We start from the raw sequence: 21,817 nt of genomic DNA, 5'->3' as shown, positions 1-21,817 counted from the left end.
CATGTTCAGTCAATTTCAGACTGCAGAAGTTGATAAAAATCTTCAATTTCCTCATCTTTGGCTTTGGTGGTTGGTGCATAAATTTGAATAATATTAGTATTAACTGGTCTTCCTTGTAGGCGTATGGCTATTATCCTATCACTGACAGCATTGTACTTCAAGACAGATCTTGAAACATCCTTTGTGATGATGAATGCCACACCATTCCTCTTCAATTTGTCATTTCCGGCATAGCAGATCATGTGATTATCTGATCAAAATGCCCAAAACCCATCCATTTCAGCTCACTAATGCCTAGGATATAATCATGCATTCCATTTCATTTTTGACAACTTCCAATTTTCCTAGATGCATACTTCGTACATTCCATGTTCTGATTATTAATATTTGTTTGCAGCTGTTTCTCCTCAATTTGAGTTGTACCATATCAGCACCGGGAGGTCCTGAAAGACTTACTTTATCCATATCAATAAGGTTGTTCCTACTCTGATGAGCCAGCTCTTTCCCAGTCCTATTTTGAGTGCCTTCCGACCTAAGGGGCTTGTCTTCCTGCACTATGTTGGACAATGTTTCCAAGCTATTCATAAAGCTGCCCAGTAATGTATCAGACAGTGTTTCTCTGCTATTTATAAGGTTTTCCCTGGCCAATTTTTGAGAAGTGGATGACCTCCTCCTTCTTCCTAGGCTGTCTTAGTCTGTAAGCTGTGTTGAAACCTGTGCACCATGTGCAACTCTGCTGGCATCTGAAACACCAGTGACACAGCCTCAAGCCTCACAGCAACATACAAGCCTCACAGGATGACAAACTGACAGACAAGTTTGTCTCCCTTAGCTGTTGGAAACTTTTGTGCTCTCCCCTTACCTAACTCGTACCTGGAACCTGCCACTTTGTGGTTCCTGGCCACTCTCTCCCTTTCCTGGCTCTAGGGGGCTTGAGGCATAGCCTTGCCTCCCTCCCCTTTACCTGGATATTCTGCTGCTCAGGAGGTCCACGGGACACACACAGCCAAAAATCGGCCCATCTTGAGAGAACCGAGAGGAGCTTGTACTTAGGGAGTTGAGAGGAGCCTGTCCTCAGGGAGCCAAGAAAGGGCATATATGGCTGAGAGGGGGTGTGCACAGATTAGAGAGAGTATGTGCAGTTGAGAAGGGATGTGCATGGTAGAGAAGGGCCTGCTTGCTTGCACAGCCAGCTGACAGGAGCTGATAGAGCTGTGTTGCACTGAATAATTGAGTGATGTGCTCTTCACTTAGGGGGAGCCTTCCAGACTTTGTCTACATGCTTTCTAATCCTGATCCTGAGTTGTATCCTGTTACTTCCTTAATAAACTAGTTAACTGTAAGTATGTTCTATGAGTTCTGTGTGGCCATTCCAATGAATTACTGAACCCAGAAGAAAAGCATAGAGTGCCATGAGAGGGATGGCTGGTGTCAGAATTGTTAAAAAGTTTGGAGAGTGGAGGTATGTCTGACTTCTACCTCATAGGGATCAGCCTTGGGCTGACCTTGATTCACTTTATCCCCCTTGAAGTTAGGTTCTGTCACTACTACCACCATTTTACAATAATGAACACTCTTGGTGCCAAGTGAACCATCCTCCAGCCACTGAGAGTATTGAATGCTAAACTTTCATAATTTCTGTTGCTGAAAATGCCAAATTATGCCTTTCCCTCTTGCTTCCCAGATGCAGCTCACAGCCAGTGACTGGCCCCCTGGCCTCAGGTTGGGACAATTCTATGCGGCCATTAGTGTTCCAGAGCTCCCTGTGGGTCAGGCTGAGGCTGGACTCCAACTGACCCCACATGGTTGCCTAGTGTCCTCACTGGCTCATCTCCTCACTGGCTTCTTGTGACAGCCTCACTCTACCTCGAATAGATCACTTATCCCAGAATCTCCATTCCTGGCTCTGCTTTTAGGAACACAACTAAGACATCAACCAACTGAACCCACTGATTGATAACATCCCTTTCTCTAAACTCAACTACCAGTCACCACTTCTGACCAGCATAGGTATCAGTGTTTCCACTGTATTGACCTGACACCAACTAAAAGTAAAGATATGTGTATGGACTTAGTACAGGCTAATCTATGACTTCCAAGAAGGAATATAAAATATTGACAACAGTTCCAACTCCACTACCTGCAGATGTAAGGTTCCAAGGCTCCCAGCCTGAGAACTAATGTCCTAAATCACAATCTTAGGCATTTTAGCTAGATTTCCTGGCAGTTGACTGAAAGCAGGGCAGAAGAACATGGCTGGAAGCAAGAGGGGCTCAAAAAGGCTAAGGTGGATGTCAGTTGGTTTTGCTTGCCATGGCAAAGACTGAGAATTGGTCATTATTATAGATTGAATTGTCTTCCAAAAGTTATGTGGAAGTCCTAACCCTGTAACTGTAAATATGATATGGTGTTTGGAAACAGGGATTTTCTTTTGTTAAGTTAATGAGATCATACCAGAGTAGAATGGGACATAAACCTAATCATCCTGAGTGGTGCCTCTTATAAAGACAGCAGATTAGACACAGACACACACAGAGAATAATGGACCCATCTACAAGGCAAGGAACACCAAGAAATGCACAGGTCTACAGAAGCTGAGAGAGACAAGGGAGGATCTTCCCCTAGAAGTGACTTGGAGATAGCATAGCTCTGTTGATGCTCTGAATTTGGACTTAAAAACCCCGAGAAAATAAAATTCTGTTCTTTAAAGACACCCACCTATGGTATTTCTGTTATTAGAGCAATAGCCAAAAGAATGAGCTCTCGTGGTATAGTGGTTAACACATTTGGCTGCTAACCAAAAGGTTGGTGGTTCGAATTCACCAGCCACTCTGTAGGAGAATGATGAAGCAGTCTGTTTCTGCAAAGATTTACAGCCTTGGAAACTCTATAGGGGCAGTTCTACTCTATCCTATAGGGTCACTATGAGTCAGATGGCAGTGGGTGGGTGGTGGTGAGTAGCAAACAAAGGCATTCACCATAATCCATTCTTCTATTCTTTCCTACAAAAACATGTGGCAAGAAGGCTACATTTTCCAGCCTTCCAGTTATTATGGCTAAATATTCACCTGGAGTGTGGGTGAAGGAGGTATAAGCCATGTCCAAGCCAGACGCTTCAGGTAGAGGGTGTGTGTGGCCTTTCCAAACTTATAGCAAACATGGTGTTGCCCACTCAGGTTCCCCAGTGTACACTCTGTGTTTAAGACTGCTATGGCTGTCGTTGTCTCTCTGTCTGAGGTGTTTTTCCTACACCAGAAGCATGCTTGACCAGAGTTCAGGGCAAGCTATAAGGGCCTGGAAGTAAATTTCCCCAAGCCCAGTAGCCCTCAACCAGTGATGGATGGGCAGTCAGTAGATAGTTTCCTGTGCCCCTCTGCTGGGTCATCAAGGCATATTCTATACAGTCTCCTAGAGGTCCCCAGTGGGATTAAGCTCCAATTGTCCACAGCAATAAACTTCCTTGATCGTATTCCCTTTACTGGATGGCTTCCTTTTTTCTGTCACAGCTCCCTATCCCCTACACATGCTTCTTGGACTCATATCCTCAGCAATCTACTTGAACTTGCATCAGGATCTGCTTCTGTATCCGCTGAAAACCTCTGAGATCCATTTTCAACCATGCTCTAAAGCATGACAGAGCAATATAGGGAATAGGTCCCTGAAATGCATTTGATTGGTAACCTGAAGGCTGGTAGTTCAAACCCACCAGCCACTCCTCAGAAGGAAGATGGGGCAATCTACTTCTGTAGTGATACCACCTCAGAAACCCAAGGAGGGTTGCTATAAGTCAGATCCGATTTGATGGCAGTGAGTTTGGTTTGGTTTTTTTTGGCACTACTATATGAGAAATAAATTTCTCTCTTCTTTAAACTGCAGAATATATTGGGAATTTCTTGTTACAGAAGCTGTACCTTATCTTGACTAGTATACATGCCTAGCCTCCATTTTCTCTTCTGGTCACAGTGCCCTAAATTTCTACTGGGGAGCCACCTTCCTCCACTCCCAGGTCAGGGATGTATCTGACCTATTGCCTTCACCTCCCTCTTACCCTCAACTCAACTCAGGGCAAGAGCAGGTGACTCACACCTGAGCTAAGCAAACACAATATCATCATCTCCCACAGCACTGTGATTGGTTCAAGGGTGGGCCTGGGAACCAAATCAGACCAATCAGAGACCATGAATATCAGCCCAAAATATCTGGTTGAAAGTCAAATCCTTTGCTGGGTAGCTACACAGTGTGATTAAGTCCCAAACTGTGGGTGGCCATCTTGCCTCCACACTAGCCTGCCTAAGAAAAAAGACACCTGGGGAAGAGGGGGTAAATTGAGCTAGAAGAGAAAGATGAGGGATATCAATGACATTATTTAAGCACCCAGGTCTGGGCATACCTGAAGCTGGTTCAACTCTAGACTTTTTAGCTAATATATTCCCTTTTCTGCCCAAGGCATTTTCAACTGAGTTCCTGTCACTTGCAACCCAGAATTCTATAATAAAAGTTTGACTCTAAAAAATAATGTCAGCTGGTTTATAATTCCCTGGGCCAAACACTGATCATTTTTATTGTCTAAATTACCCAGATAACCTACAAGTCAGCTGCCTTGTAGCCTCTCTCTCCTCTATCAAGTGCTAGGAGAGACAATACAATGTAATTTGCCAGCCAAAGGCAGGGCTGAGAGGAGTGATGGCTATCTGCTGCCACAATGTCTCCACCCTATAGCCAAAGCCTCTGTCCCACCCTTGTTGCTACTGATCCCTGGTTGTGGCCATTCAGATCCTGTGTGCTTTGGCCTTACCCAAGCACCGGAAGTGGCCAGAGTGGCCTTGAGCCTTCACCTCAGGGATGCTATCATGGGAAGGGCCTACAGAGCCCGCCCTAGTCTTATCTTATCTCTAGTATAGTCCAAAACCACCCTGGCAGATTGTTCTTTCCTTTCTGAAGGGAAGGTGGAATGAGGAAGATAGAGAGGCTTAGACCAGACTTTGGGATTCCTCCTGGCTTCTTCCTCTGACCACCAGTTTCTGCTTTGGAGTTACCTTATCTGCCCAATGGGAACCGTGATGCTGATGCCCAGGAATGTTCTGAAGAGTTCTCCAGAGAACATCTGTCCAGCAAAGGGTGGCTGGTCCGGCACCTGGCACATTGTAGGTACTGGAGAGAAATGTGTGTTTTCTTCCAAAAGAAAATCGTTAATTCAGAAAAGAGAAACGTTAACTCAAGTTCAAAGACATACCACTTAAAATATCCAGATTGGGGTTGAAATGGCAAATGTTTTGCTATGTAGATTTGATTACACAGTCCATTTTTGGCACAGTGTCTGGCCTGCAATGTAGGAAAGGAGGAGAGAGACTGTGGAGAGAAGGAAAGGAGGGCGGAACAGGAAGGGAAGAGGGGAAGAACAGAAAAGGAAAGGAGGAAGGGAGGAAAGGAAGACAATACATTTTCCCAGACAAAGGAGGAGGCCAGCCCCCAGGCAGGATTCCCTTGATCTTCCAGGGTGGAAATGAACCCAGCAATCAGACCAGGCAGGCCTGGGGCAAAAGAGCAAGCAGCAAAGGGGGAAAAAGAGCAAGCAGCAAAGAACAAGCGGTGGAGTTGACTAGCATGTCCACTGGCTCAGTTCGCAGCTTCTGAACTGAGGTAAGTTCCTCTGTTGACAATGGTGTCTTCCTGAGGGTTCTGGGCCCTTCCTACTGCCCCTGCAGTCAGGGAAGTACCATGGAAATCATCTCCCCTACCCTTTGCCCTAGCATAGTGGCTAAGACACTTGCCTGCTAACCAGACGGCTGGCGGTTCAAACCCACCAGCCACTCCTCGGAAGGAAGGTTGGGCAATCCTACTTCCGTAGTGATACTGCCTCGGAAACCCAAGGAGGGGTCGCTATGAGTCAGGTTTGACTCGACGGCACATAACAACAACAACAACAACCCTTTGCCCTATGTTGGTCTCAAGTCAGGCTTTATTGTCAACTTTCTGTGCCTCTGGGGAGAGGCCTCTAAGATGAAGAGATTCAGGTGGCCAAAGGTTACCACATTTGGCTATCATACCACATGAAGGGAACCCCTGAAACTATTGTCCATCCTTCAAGAGCCCTTTGTATGTAAATGAGCATTCTTTTCACTCAGGTATCTGTCACATATTTTACCCAGTGCCAGCTCAAGGAAGAAGTGTTTTCAGCCAGCAAGGATCCAACAAGCCAAGGCATTCTACAGGAACTCCAAGGCCATAAAAAGGAACCAGAGTTGATAATTTACTAGCTTTTATTTGAAGAGTCCACCAAGCTGACCCAAGGCATCTCTGCCCATTAGCCTGTATCCATTCTTGTGCTATTTTCTTTTTTTTTCCCAAGCATGATGGATTTTGTCTGAATCATTAGAGAAACACTGTTATTATTCAATTAAATCACAAGAGGACGTATTAGTATTAAGCATATTTTCATTACACAGTATGAACCTGTAAGTTCAAGGTTTCCTCTTACTCTCTTCCTGTTCTATTTTCTTATTTGCTCTACCCAATGCTGGAAATATGCCTCTTCAAAGCCACCCAACTAATATAAAATAAACCTCCAAATACCTGAAGTCAAACATCACACAATCAACCCTAACAGGGCTCTTGTTTTTGAAGAAAAGTTTCACAAGAACATTTCATTTATTAAAATAATTTCTGTAAACTCTTTCAGAATAATAAAATTCATGTTCTTTGCTTGAGTTACATTTCAAGTGGAAGCACCTTTATTTCAAGGCACCATAAAATGACAGTCTCTCTAGGGACAACTCTGCTTCTACGTGTAAAAGTCCTTAAAAAAAAAAAAGCCTGCACGGTGATCATGGCCATCAAAGTGTGGAAAACAAATGTTTATCAAAGCAACTGTGCTCACCAGGACACATATTACAGTGCCTGACACCACTATTATAACTAACGACCTTGGAGGGGGGTCTCCCGGTGAGGTCTCAAAAGGACAGAGAGATAAACTGAACACTTACAGTTAAAAAGAGGCAGTGGGGCAGGGGACCCACAAAACCAAAACACCATGTAAACTCAGCAGCACTGGTGTCCCTCTTGCCCTTCCTTCTCCTCACTTCTTCTCATTCAGGTTGTCATTCCTCTGCAGTGTGGACGTCAGCTTGTTCTGCAAAATAGCTGCTAGTTTTTTGGATGTCTTTTTGAGAAGTGTGCTGCCTGGATGAGCACTATTCACGTGCAGGTACAGGTCCTCCTGGGTGGGGCCCGTGTATCCGCAGTCCTCACAGACATAGAGCTTGTCCCGGCGTTGCTTGTAGGCATACTGCTGCTGTACTCCGTGAATCTTCTTCAGGTGGGACTCAAGGGAACACCGCTGAGTGAAGGCTTTGTTGCAAACATCACATTTGTAAGGGCGGATGCCTGCAAGGATGAGGGTAGACACATTACTGGTTGGTCACAGCCAAGCTAGAGCTTCCAATTATGAAACCACTAAAACTCCTTATGACCCAGGACCCATGACAACATGAGGAAAATGAGTACAGCAAAAGACAACATTGTCTACAAAGGAGCATAAAATTTCATATGAGCAAATATAACACAAATTATTGTCAATGAATAAATAAATAAAGGCTGCCTAGATCTGGAAGGAAGATTTTTATCCTTTCCACTTTTATGCCTTAGTGTCTTAATTTCATAGTGGGCAAAATAAAATTGTTTTTTATTTTAGTTTGTGTTTTCCTGGAAACAAATCCTGAGATAAAGATTCCACTCTAATAGTTTATTTGGTGATACCCGTACTTAACTGTAGGGGAATGAAGAAGTAAGACAAGGATGGGAAGGCAGCCAACATAGATAACTTGATGTTATCAAGCCAGTTACTACAGTTATTACTGCTGGGTAACCTTGGGAGACAATGTAGGAAACAAACATCAAAGTTACGGTGCCCCTCAAAAGCTGGGTATTTGTCCACCAGATCCAACAGTCATTGTTTGAGGGCTGCTCCTGGGTGGCATTGAGTCTCCCTCCCCAGGACTTCTGGCCTTGCATAGACAGAGTGGGCTCAAGCAGGAAGTCCCTTAGGCAGAGTTACATAAGTGGGTAGTTCATCTTGGATGGGTGTGCCTGGAAATGTAAGGGTAAAGGCATGGATGGGGCACTGAGGGCATGGATGGGGCACTGGCAGCATCTGCCACAGCTATGCAAACATCTCCAAACTATATATTATACTGACTTTAGAATATTAATATTAGTAGAGGAGTCTCTGAATGGTGCAAATGGTTAACATGCTCAGAAATCCCTATGGAGCACAGCTCTACTCCAACACACGTTGGTGACTATGAGCTGGAGTCAATTCAACGGCAACTGGCTTATTCCTAGTGAGGCTTCCTTTTAAATGGATAGTTCACGTGCACAGTATATAGCAGAGAGCTCAGTCTTATCAAAGCACAGTCATTTTTATATCCATCACTGAAATGTCGTAACATTGTGCAGTCAGAAGAGCAGATAAAGAAATATAAGTGTAGACTATGGGGGATGGGATTGATTATTCTCAATGAACTTGAACAATGTTTTACAAATTTGCTGGAGCCTCAGAATCACCTCAATACTTTATTAATATTTTAATTACTCTCTCCTAAGATTCTTTGGAAAGCTCTGGTGGCATAGTGCCTAAGGCATTTGACTGCTGACCAGAAGGCTGGCAGTTCAAACCCACCAGCCACTCCTTGGAAGGAAGGCATAGTGATACTGCCTCAGAAACCCAAGGAGGGTTTGTCATGAGTGGGATCCGACTTGAAGGCAGTGAGGGAGAAAGACTCTTTGGGTCTGGAGTTAAGATCAAGAACCTATATTTTTAACAAACACCCCTTGATACTCTAATGTTTGAACTTACTTTAGGGAGGCACCACTAGGGTTGCAAGATTCTGGTTCTGGGCTTACCTGGGGTCAGGTAAACTAGTGGCCCAGCAGAGACAATAATCTACACCCAAATCAGTACCTTTCACTGCCCAAGGTCATCCCTCCTGATGGCCTTTGACCAGAGCGTCACAATCAAGCAGAAGTTGGGGCCCATGGCCGAAAGAAACATGCTAAGCTTTAAGCCTCACAGGACAGATTCTAAAGAGATGCCAGCTACAGCATGTCAGCAAATCTTATTGAGCATCTGTTGTGGGCAACCTGCTATACTAAACACTGCAAGGAAATTAGTAAACTAAAGAAATAATCATAGTAATGTCTAACGTAGGCTCTAAAGGAAGGTCCGGTGGCATAGAAGCATAGAAACTCTAGAGACAATGAATGTTGTGCAGGGGGAACCTGAAGCTGGGGGGATCTACCAGACCATCTCAGAACTGAGAGGACATGAGGCTCACAGCCCAAAGGAACCCCATAAGCCCTGTACAGATCCCTGGATACTAGGTCTGGGGGTACCCAGACTAGGTCTGCATGGTTTGAATCAGGAAAGGTGTACATCAGGGTTGTATCCTTTCACCATACTTATTCAATCTGTGTGGTGAGCAAATAATCCAAGAAGCTGGACTATATGAAGAAGAATGCCGCATCAAGATTTCAGGAAGACTCATCGACAACTTGCAATATGCAGATAACACAGCATTGCCTGCTGAAAGTGAAGAAGATTTTAAGCACTTACCAATGTAGATCAAATACTACGGTCTCCAGCATGGATTACACCTCAACATAAAGAAAACAAAAACCCTCACAACTGGACCAATATGCAACATGAAGATAAATGGAGAAAAGATTGAAGTTGTCAAGGATTTCATTTTACTTGGATCCACAATCATCACCCATGGAAGCAGCAGTCAGTAGATCAAACAGCGCATTGCAGTGGGCAAATCTGCTGTAAAAGACCTCTTTAAAGTGTTAAGGAGCAAAGATGTCACTTTGAAGACTAAGATGCACTTGACCCAAGTCATGGTATTTTCAGTCACCTCATATGCATGTGAAAGAAGGACAATGAATAAGACTGCAGAAGAACTGATGCATTTAAATTGTGGTGTCAGTGAAGAATACTGAAAATACCATGGACTGCCAGAAGAATGAACAAATCTGTCTTGGAAGAGGTACAGATGGAATGCTCCTTGGGGGTGAGAATGGCCAGATTTAGTCTCACATACTTTGGTCATGTTGTCAGAAGGGACCAGTCCCTTCTTAGTAAATTAGGTCAGCAAAAAAGAGGAGGATCCTCAATGAGATGGATTGACACGGTGGCTGGAACGATGGGCTCAAGTATAGCAAGGATTGGGAGGGTGGTGCAGGACCAGGCAGCGTTTCGTTCTGTTGTATACAGGGTCACTGTGAGTTGGAACCAACTTGGTGGCACCTAATAACAACAGGTTTTGGACTAAAAACCTGGGACTAAAAAGATACATTTTTATTTTTACATTAAAAAAATAGTTGTTTAAATCTAAAAAAATATACACCATAAGAGTATAAAATGAAACAGTAAAAAACAGACTTTAAGGTGAGAAAGAAAATATCCCTTTTCTACCCATACATCTCCCATTCCTAGTCCCACTGTCAATAGTTTTTTGCAAATTATTCAAGTTTTCTACTACTATACACGTACACATGCCAAATGAGCTAACCACTATACTACCAGAGTTCCTACAAAATTTAAGGGGGCACCAAAAACTTAGCAATCAAGATAGAAAATATTTTAATGCAACATTTTAAAAATAAAAATCAATGCAAAAAAAATTCAGTATGAACAAAACAAAAAAATTTAAAATAATGACAGGATCCAACAGTGCCATGTCAAGACCTTGAGGCAAAAAGAAAAGTGTGCATCTGTAGGTAGGTGTTTTTATGTATTTTTTAATGGTTATTTCTCCCTAAGAATATTTGAGTACTTGAAAAATTGTAAAGCAGGTATATTAAAACTCATATTCTTTATTTCCACCAAAACAGAATTTATTATAAATTTATTCTCCTGGCTTTAATGGAAGCAAATTTATCAAAAGATATTTTCCAAATCTACTTTTTTAACTTAACAATATTTGTGGAGATTTTTCCATGGTGATGCTCATAGAGCAAGTTCATTCCTTTTTAACAGCACTATGGTATCTTATTGTATGGTTGTATCCAAACATGTGTTTTTAAAAATATGCTACTTCAGCCCATACCTTCCTATCACATTCTGCCTTCTACAAGCTAGTTACTATTGTGAGGACTATGGGCCAAAAGTGTCCACATTACCTGGGAGCTTGTTGGAAATGCAGAATCTCAGGCCCCACCTCAGGGACCACCCTTTGAGAATCACATCTCTAAAGAGATGCCAGTGGTAGTTCAGTTGTAGAATTCTCATCTTCTATATGAGACACCCCAGTTCGATTCCCAACAATGCACCTCATATACAGCCACCGCCCATCTGTCAGTGGAAGTCTGCATGTTTGCTATGCTGCTAAACAAGTTTTCCGCAGAGCTTCCAGACTAAGAAGCCCTTGTGATCTCCTTCCAAGCATCAGCCAATGAAGATTGTGGGTCACAATGGTCCAATGTGGAGAACTAAGCAGCACTCATTCCATTATGCATGGAGTCTCCATGAATTGGGACCTACTAGAAGGCAACTAGGAGCTCTGGTAGCATAATGCCTAAGGCACTTGACTGCTAACCAGAAGGCTGGTGGTTCAAACCCACTAGCCACTCCTTAGAAGGAAGGCTGGGCAATCTACTTCTGTAGAGATACTGCCTCGGAAACCCAAAGAGGGGTCACTATGGGTCGGATCCAACTCAATGGCAGTGAGTTTGGTTTTTTTTTTTTTTGGTAGAAAGCAATTAATAACAAAAGTTACATCAAATTAAGCCACAAGCAAACACTTCTGTTATCTAAAGGTAGCTAAGCCCCATGCCCCTTCTTCAAAGGTTAGATGTCTACAAGTCCTTAATGGTGACTCAAGGAGTGAGGCCAAGGTAAATAATTTCTGTTCATAATTTTTTTTTAAGTACACAGATGAAAAAGGCAGTCAACATGGAAAAAACAAAACATAACTTCCCCCCTACTTCCCTCCCACCACCTCAACAAATCAAATCCCTTTCATTTTTTTTTTTTCCCGGCTTCACCCAGACACACACAAAAATGCCTGTAACACTCATGGGAAGAAAACTGTGCTGGATTACTGTCATGAGGTATTATCCAGACTATCAAGCAGAATGCAGAACTGTGTTGTATTCCACACATTCTAGAAAAACTGTTAAAAAGTCAGAAACTACTTTATAATCCTCATCATTCGGCATATAATAAGTGCTCAGGAAAAAAATTTTAAGTGAATGAATGAGTGAGCCCTACTGGCCCTGGGAAAGAGAGGTCACATCTTTGCAACTAGTTTTCTACAGATTTAAGTACTACATGACTTTCCAAAGGAGTATACCCACTATCGGTGTCTGTAGAAGACTTAGTATTTTCCTAAGCTATTGGGTGGCACTTGAGAGAGGAAGGCTCTCTGTCCTCCACACTGGTTCCCACCACAAACAAGCAGAAAACCTGATTTCAAGCTTGTCAAGTCAACCTTGACTCAGCCTTACCTCATGGCAACCCCATGCAAAACAGAAAAAAACTCTGCCCCATTCTACTTCATCACTATAATCAGTTGAGGATCAGGTCTGTGATCCGTAGGATTTTCATTGGCTGATTTTTGAAAGACGATTGCTAGGCCTCTCTTCCTAGTTTGTTTTGGTCTGGAATCTCTGCTGAAACCTGTTCAGCATCATAACAACACATAAGCCTCCACTGACAGGTGACAGCTGTGTATGAGGTGCAGCTCTAAGAAACAACCTGGATTCCCCACATGGGAAGTTAGAATTCACTGAAAACCACTGCCCCATGATTACATGCCTACCAAAAACAATTCAAACTCACTGCCGTTGAGTCAGATACGACTCATGTGACCCCTCCTCCTCGGGTTTCTGAGGTGGTATCATTACAGAAGTAGATTGCCCAACCTTCCTTTCAAGGAGTGGCTAGTGGGTTTGAACTGTCAGTCTTCTGGTTAGCAGTTAAATGCCTTAGGCACTACACCACCAGAGCTCCCGATTTCAAGCCTAGGATTCATCAAAACAGAAATCTACCAAGAGATCAGTTGCTTCTTTTTAGGAAGTATCGGAAATAGCCTGTTGTGGAGGAAATAAGCACACTTAACACAGGCTTTAGCCTAGACGCAATAAACTCCTGGACTCCCAGAAATGGAAGCTTTCAATCGTACTCATGGTGCTCCCACCCTAAAGGTGGATGTGGCTACCCTGTGTCTTGCCTGATCCTTGTGCCCTTGGAGAGGAGGGCCGCGCCTTAAGTCCAGTGTGCTCAAAGACCAGTCTCCTTCCTCCTTCCTTCCACCAAGAAAAATTAAAATTAAAATCATTGCCATTGAGTCAATTCTTACTCATGCTGACCCTACAGGACAGAGTAGAATTGCCTCTCAGGGTTTCCAAGGCTATAACTCTTTATGGAAGCAGACTTTCCACTGCTGAGCAGCTGGTGTGTTTGATCTGCCAACTTTTGGGTAACAGCCATGCACTTAACAACTGTGCCACCAGGGTTCCTCCTTTTTCTACAGACACTCTGGAATAGCAAGTACTCAATGATACAGCTTCAAGAGTTTGCAATACAGCTAAATATAATGCAAATATATTTTATTCATAAGCTGAATGTTATGTACCTGAGTACTTAGTGTTCATCTTAAATTGTTGTATTTGGTGTACTTTTGTATGTTTTATTTATTCACAATTTAAAATGTGGTCACTAGGTCACTGGTGGAAAGAGGTGAGAGGAAGACTTCTCACTGTAAACACCCTTCTGAATTTTGAACCTGGTCTGTATTACCAAGTCAAAAAATATTTGTTTATTGGGTTACCAAGAAGGGTTTCTCCTTTTAAAATTTTCTATTCCTAATACTAAGATTTTGTTTTACACATCCCCCACCACCCAAATTTTCTGTTATTGGCATCTTCTCCTTGCTCAAACAAACAAAAAACTCCAAATCTATTGCGGTTGTGTTGATTTCAACTTATAGAGACTCCATGTATTACGGAGTAGAACTGAACTCCATAAGATTTTCTTGGCTAAATGGTGCAGTGGCTAAAGTGGTTGGCTGCTAACCAAAAGGTGTACAATTCAAACCCACCAGCCACTCCATGAGAGAAACATATGACAATCTACTTCTGTAAAGATTTACAGCCTTGGAAATCCTATAGGCAGTTCTATCCTGTTCAATATGATTGCCATGAGCCAGAATCGACTTGATGGTAATGGGTTTGCTTTTTTTTTTTTTTTTTTTCCAGTAAGCTTTACAGAAATAGATTGTCAGCCCTGTCTTCTGCAGTGCCACTGGGTGGGTTCAAGCCACCAATCTTTCAGTTAGTCATTGAGAGCAAACTGTGCACCACCCAGAGACCTTGACATAGCTCAAGTCTCCTCCTTTATTGCATTTTACGCAAACTTGAACTTCAGCAGGAATCTAGCTTTTTTACGGGCTCAGTGGTAGGAGCGGACCTTTAGGGCAATCTCCTAACCAAACCAAAACCAAACTCACTGCCGTCGAGTCGGATCCGACTCATAGTGACGCCTCCTTGGGTTTCCGAGGTGGTATCACTACGGAAGTAGATTGCCCAATCTTCCATCCGAGGAGTGGCTGGTGGGTTTGAACTGCCAGTGTTCTGGTTAGCAGTCAAATGCCTTAGGCACTACACTACTAGGAAAGCAATTTGGCAACGTCCATAAAAATCGTAATTTGTCTACTCAACTGAGCAAATTCCACTTCAGGGAAATTATCTGACAGGTAGGCAAAGAATATTATATGAGAATATTCTTGGTAGTAGTGCCTGAAATTAAAAGAAAAAACTGAAAATGGAAACAAGTGTCATCAATTGGGGAATGGGAAAATGAAGATGCTTCCATATTTGAAATTAAATTATCATGTCATATCATGAAACACTTTGACAACTATTAGAAACAGTGAAGCGTGTGTACCTGTGCAGATATGAAACAAGCTCTAAGACATATGTTACATGAAAAAGTGTAATGTGCATTTTGGGAAAAAACAAATTAAATGGCGGTTTGTTCTCAGAAGAGGAACTGGGGCTTGGCGTGGGGGAGGGAGACTTACTTTTTTTCTTTTTTTTTTTTTTCCCATATGAATATATTACTTTTATAGTTAAAAATACATTTTAAATAAAAATAAAACAGTGAAGAGAGACTGGTAACTAAAAGTAGCAAAGCCACTGGCAGCATTTCCTGACAAGGAATTCAGCCCACTAGGGGTGGAGGTTATTGATCCCTCTATTCTTTTTCCTCCATCTGCCCCACTCCAAACTTCTCCCAATCTGTATTTTCCCCATTCCAGTCAATTCTTCCCTTTAGGCTCTAAACAAAGATACCATTGTGTTCTTTTCAGTCAAGATGGGATTTGTTTGTCTTCTCACCCCTCTCTTTGTAGCCCCTAAGGAAAATAAGGCATAGGGCGTTCCATGGGAGGGGCAAGTACTGGAGTTTCCTCAAAGACAATCCCCTTCTCCAACCTCATTTTTCCTGTGATCTGAACTCTTCAGCTTCTCTCCAGGTAACTCAAAAGTTTGCACAGGAATGGACCTGCCTTGAATTGACTGATTTATTCCAGCCTGAAGGTATAACCAAGTGTGGGTTGACTACTTCCCTGGGCCACTAAACCCTCCCCTAAAGACTGAGCCCAGAACCCCAGATGTGTGTCCTTTGCAACTGTTTATGGGGGTGCCTTTAAGTAGCTTGTGTTTCTTATCTACAGCTTTTTGTTTTGACTGGAATATTCTACAGAATAAGCAGTCCATTTACAAATGATTGAAAAATGAAAAAAATACAATCTTTCCAATAAATGGTGAACTTGAATGGTGAATATGGCACATCTTGTCATACCTGTAAACACCCAGAACTATGGCTGACACAGCAGGACACTCAAATAAACATTCTTCATTTCCAACAAGCTCCCAAGTGATGCTGAATCTGCTGGTACATGGACTACACTTTGAGTAGCAAGGCTATCAACACTTAGTGCAGAGTCTGGCACATGCAAATGTTGTTTTTTTTTGTTTTTTTTTCAACTTTAAAATATAGATGTCCCATATCTGAAGCAAATAATTTACTTCAGCAGATGGTCATCATAGAAGTATAACAGCTGGTTCAACCTAAAACACTTAAATAAGCTATCCCTTTCTCAAGGAGTCCCTGAGTAGTGCAAACAGTTAACATACTAAGCTGCTAACCGAAAGATTGGTAGTTTCAGTCTATCCAGAGGCACCTTAGAAGAAAGGCCTGCTTGCAAAAAAATCAGCCACTGACATGCTATGGAGCAGTTCTACTCTAACACACAGGGAGTCATGAGTTGAAGACAAGTAGGGGGTAGCTGCTTGATTGGGTTGGTTCTCCAAGGCACTGCCCAGAGCAACTGCTATCCCAGAAGCCTGGTAGGTTAGGGTGTCTCTGCCTAATGTTTGATTGAAATGAGCATATGAAAGTTCAGCTCAGCCAAACAATAGACAGGCATATAGGGTGAACATTTACATCAGATGGATGTAAATCATCAGGTAGAACGATCAGTCATGGGAGAATAGAAGGGCAGTATTTGCACAGGGAGATGGCTCAGGGGGCAGGAATGCAAAGGAAAGGACATAGGGAAGAGGTAACTAACTATAGGGAGGAAGTGGGCAGACAGCTGTTACACTGTGGGGAATTGCAGTCAATGTCATGAAATTATGAAACAAAATGTGTATGAACTACTGCATGGAAAATGAATATGCTCTGTAAACTTGCACTCAAATCACAAAAATTAAAAAAAGAAAGTCCAGCTCACTTGCAGATAGAGGACAACCCAGTTGTACAAGGCACACTCTAGCACTCCTGGGATTAGGCTGAGGCTGGACTCCTGATTAGACCACAGCCTTGTTCAGCTCCTTCCCCTGCCCTGCCCTGCTTCCCTCCTACACTTCAGATTCTTCCTGAGAGCCCTTCCTCAGCAAATCACCTTATAAAAAGATCAGCATCACAGACTACTTCTAGGGAGTCCAGCCTAAGGCAATTTGGGTGGAAAATAGCCATTCATTTGCTGATATATTTTCACAAAATGTTATGGAAGTTTTTTCTGCATTAATTTCTCTTTTCCAGTCTTCACCTAAAGCTGTTTGACTAACACCCCCCCCCATCATCTCTTTCTCTCTCTCTCTCTCTCTCTCTCACACACACACACACACCCCTCTGATTTACACTTCTCTTGGTGAAGTCATATCCAAAAATAGAAATTCTAATCCTTCCTTTCATCTCCTTGGATATTAGTGTAAGACATTTTCAGGCTCTAGTTTCCCTGGATCTTTTCCAAGATGTTTTCTTGTGTCTAGAGTCTTTCCTTAGATGCCCTATTCTTTTGATAGTTGCGGAGCATAGAACGGGATATGAGCGGGAGGATTAACCCTATCCTACTCTCTCTGCCCATCTCATCAATACTATAGCTACAATTCCTAAACTAAGGGTCTTGGGACAAGCCTTTAAATTGCTCATGGCCTACTTTAATTGGACTGTAAGCAAACATAACTTTATTCAACTGTCTACTGTGTTTGTGTTTACCAGGTACCAGGTGCCATCAAGTAGGCTCTGATTTATGGCAACCTCATGAATATCAGAGTAGATCTGTGCTCTGTAGGGTTTTCAATGGCTGATTTTCAGAAGTAGATCACCAGATCTTTCTTCTCAGTCACCTCTGGGTGGACTTGATCTTCTATCCTTTCAGTAGTGCCTTAAATGGGGCACCTTTGCAGCTAGAGCCTTCTTCTGTTTGCCACCATCTAATTTCTCAGTAAGAATATTGTCTAAAGATGTGTCCCCTTGGTTGGAAGGCACTCAACATACAACCACTGTGTAGTGGTTGCAACAATGGAGTGGAGCATATCAGCAATTCTGAAGACGGCACAGGACTAGACAGTGTTTCATTCTGTTGTACATGAGGCCGCCATGAGTCAGAGCCAACTTGAAGGGAATTAACAATAACACAAAACAACAACTACAACTACTCAGTAAGCTCCTGGCTCCTCACTCTGGCACATTATTACTTGGAGACATTTCTCCATCAGAAAATAAATCAAGGCAGGGAAAACATGCCCCAGACATTCCCACAATTTCAACTGTTGATTATTTTATAAGTCATAATTAAAATGAGTAAAATTTATAAAAATGGTTATCTTATAAATTTCAGTTATATAAGTCAATGCTTTCCAATCAAAATTATAATGCAAGCCACTCTGTAATTAAAAATTTTCTAATAGCCACATTAAAAAACAACATATTACATTAAAAAAAGTAAAAAGAAATAGGTAAAATTAGTTTCATCTATATATTTCATTTAAATCAATATAGACAAAATATTACTGATTCAGTATGAAATCAATATTAAAAATCATTAATAAGTGATTTTACATTCTGTTTTCCCATTAAGTTTTGAGAATCTAATGTGTATTTTACATTCACAGCACATCTCAATTCAGCCACATTCCAGGGGCTCAGTAGCCACACATGGCCAGTGGCTGCTGGATGGCCAGCACAGCTCTAAGTGTTCCCACTTCTCAATGCCGCCTATGATTTAGCCTCTCCCCTGAGGGCATAGGTTTTTACCGCTATTCATAAGTTTTCAGTGGTCAATATTTTCAGAAGTGGATAGATAGCCCCATTCTTCTTCCCAGTCTGATTGCATAGGACCCCTGGTGGTTAAAGTTCTCAGTTGCTAACTAAAAGGTCAGTGTTTTGAACCCACCAGCCACTCTACTGGATAAAGATGTGACAGTCTGCTTCCATTAAGACCACAGCCTCGGAGACCCTATTCTGTTAGACCTATTCTGTTCTATAGGATTGCCATGAGTCAGAATTGACTCAGCCACAAGGAGTTTGGGTTTTGGTTTCTGATGGCATAAAGTGTGTAAAGCACTTTGGAAAGTTGCCAAAGCTTTCCCACAGGTGGAAGGCATTTTCACTTGCCCATTTAAATGAATTTCAGCCCATGAGTTGGAATTGATTCTCTGGCAACCAACAACAACATATGAGTCCTCCTTTAGGAGGAGACAGAGTAGATCTGAGCACCTCACCCCGGAGGTGCTTTCTTGCTCACTCTGGTGGAGGATGTCTTGGCACCACTGAATATACACATTCACTGGCTCCTCTGCCAGCTACTGAGCCCCAGGCTCGAGTGTGAAGTTTGTACAAGTTTCCCTTTATCTCTCCTTCCTCCAGAAGCATGCAGCCTTCCACAACTGAACTGAAGCAGGCTAGTGAGGCCTAGCAATGATGCTGAGAAAGGCACTGGGAGGCAAAAGTAAGGAGAAAAGGACTCTAAAGAGAATAAAAACCATGAACTGTAGGGTCAGCTGGTTATGGCTCCCAACTCCACTACTTATGGATTGTTTGATCTCCCTGAGCCTCACTTTCCTCATTAATGAAATGGGGGTAATAACAGCACCAACTCCTTGAGACTGGTTGTGATGACAGGACAAATGCTGACAGCCTGGCATGTAGGAGGTAGACCATCTGAGGAAGTCTGCTACCATCTGAGGAAATTGTGTTACCCTCTGAAGGATCTCTCAGCTTCTGCAGAGCCATCCTTCCCACTTGCTGTCTTAGTTATCTAGTGTTGCTATAACAGAAATACCATGAATGGATGTCTTTAACCAACAGAAATTTGTTCTTTCACAGTTTATCAGGCTAAAAGTCTGAATTCAGGATGCCAGCTCTAGGAGAAGCCTTTCTCTCTCTGCTGTCTCAGGGGGAAGGTCCTTGTCTCCTTTCAACATCTGTGGGCCCAGCATCCCTTGAAGATCTCCAGGTGTCTTGGTGTCAATATTCCCCTGGATCTAATAGGTTCTCAGCACAGGCAGCCTGGGTCCAACAGATGCGCCCTTCTTTCTTGGTAGTAGTCAGGTCCCTCTGATCTCTGCTCACTTATTTAATCTTTTATATCTCAAAAGAGATTGACTCAAAATACAACCTAATCCTATAGATTGTATCCTGCCTCATTAACATCATGGAGGTTAGGATTTACAACTCATAGGATAATTATATCAAATCACAAAATGGAAGATAATTACATACTACTGAGAATCATTGCCTAGCCAAATTGACACATGTTTTGGGGGGACACGATTCAATCCATAACACTGCTAACTCAACTTCCCATTCCTCCCTGGGGAAGACAATGTCAATACCCCATTCACGCCCTTCACCCTACCACCAGATCATCAGGATAGCTCCTATACGGGCCAATTACTTCTTGCATCTCTCTGCCTGGGGATGTCCCCAGGAACAATGCTAGGCTTGCATAGGGCAGCTGGGGAGAACTGCCTAGGGGTTCAGGATCCCAGGATGGACCCCAAGCAAGGAACTCCTAGAACAATTCTGGAGTACATTTGATGTGGTTTTTCAGAGGGTCTCCAGTAGGACTGGGCCCCAATTGCCCACAAGTGGGCACCTACTCTTATGGACTTGTTCCCCCTCTGTTTACTCCCCACTTCCTCACTGTGCCTCTTGGGATCACCTCCCAAATAAACCGTCCACACTCAAATCATGTGTCAGGGTTTGCTTTTGTGGCAACTTAAACTAAGACATCCTCCGTCTGGAGTGTCTTCCTCCTATCATCTAGCTGTGAGAATCTTGTCCATCCTTCAAGGCCCAGCTGAAAGGCCACCTCCTGTGTCTCCCTCATTTCTTAGTCAGAAATGATGGCTCTTCTAGGAGTCCCCATTGACATATGCCACTTTTTCTTCTGTCTGGCACATCTGCTCTTTCTCCTTTTGTTATAGTCAGATATTCTAAGTTCATGTGATGGCTGAGATGTCTGCAAACACAGACCTGTCACACATCAGGTCCTTAGGAAACCTTTGCCAATTATTGCAACTTTTAATACTACTCATAGTTAATATTTATTAGGTGTTTACAATATGTGAAGCACTTTACATGCATTTTTACCCTGAAATCTCACAACTATAGATGATAGGTACTGAAATCATTTTGCCCATTTTAGAAATTAAAAAAAAAAAAAAAACTAAAGTGAAAGGATAAGTCACTCAGACAAGGTCACACAGTCAACTAACTCAGGTTCACAGTCCTTAGGTATTATGTGACTCAAGTTGTAAATTCTTCTCTCAGAAGCAGTCAGTTCCCAAAATCTCTAGTTAATTCATCATCAATAAAGAATTAATCACAGCTGAGGCAAACCCACCAGCTTAGTGTTTCCTCCAACTGAAGGGACCTAACAGTCCCCATGGAGCCCAACTGTGGAAGCTGAAGAAAAAGTCCAAGCCCTCAAGGACATTCTCAGGTAGCTAAGATTAGCTGAGAAACTCTCCAGGACAACAAATGACAATCAACTGGATGAGGGGCCCCCAGCTTACCCCAGACCCTTGTGCACAAGTTGTCTATGATCCCAGCTTCACAGTCACACAGTCCATCATCAACTTCTCAGGACTATATACCACCTCACGGAATTATCCAAGCATTCTCCCCATACCAACCTAATGTGATAGCCCAGTCAATATGGGTCAAACTTAGATCAACTCATTGGTGCTAGGGATGAAAAAGGAAGCCCCAAAAGAGTACAGTATAGGATTCCATTAATGAACTTTATGTTCAAAAACAGGCAACAGAAATCATAGTAGTGGTTCCCCTTGGAAGGAGAGAGGGAGTGACTGGGCATGAATGGGCTTCTGGGGGCTGGAAATATTCTGTTCTTTATCTGGATGTTAGTTACATGGTGCAGCATAGTAAATTACTTAGTGTGGCTTTTCTACCCATAAGTCTTTGTAAACTCCAAGGTGGGATTTTCTATGAGCAACTGAGGAG

At 42.7% G+C, this 21,817-nt stretch overlaps 1 protein-coding gene across 1 annotated transcript in view; it reads right to left on the bottom strand.

Moving 5' to 3' along the window:
- Positions 1-7,075: 7,075 nt before the first annotated feature.
- Positions 7,076-21,817, bottom strand: part of OVOL2 (ovo like zinc finger 2) — a 44,774-nt gene continuing 30,032 nt past the window's right edge. The window contains exon 4 of the mRNA XM_007948213.2: positions 7,076-7,383. Coding sequence (XP_007946404.1) covers positions 7,076-7,383 — 308 coding nt within the window. The remainder of the gene's footprint in view (positions 7,384-21,817) is intronic.

The sequence above is a fragment of the Orycteropus afer genome, unplaced genomic scaffold (genome assembly GCF_000298275.1).
Source record: "Orycteropus afer afer isolate SDZICR_OR568_19922 unplaced genomic scaffold, OryAfe1.0 scaffold00208, whole genome shotgun sequence".
NCBI lineage: Eukaryota > Metazoa > Chordata > Mammalia > Tubulidentata > Orycteropodidae > Orycteropus > Orycteropus afer.
The sequence above is the reverse complement of the archived record's forward strand: the minus strand, read 5'-3'. Positions and strand labels throughout refer to the sequence as shown.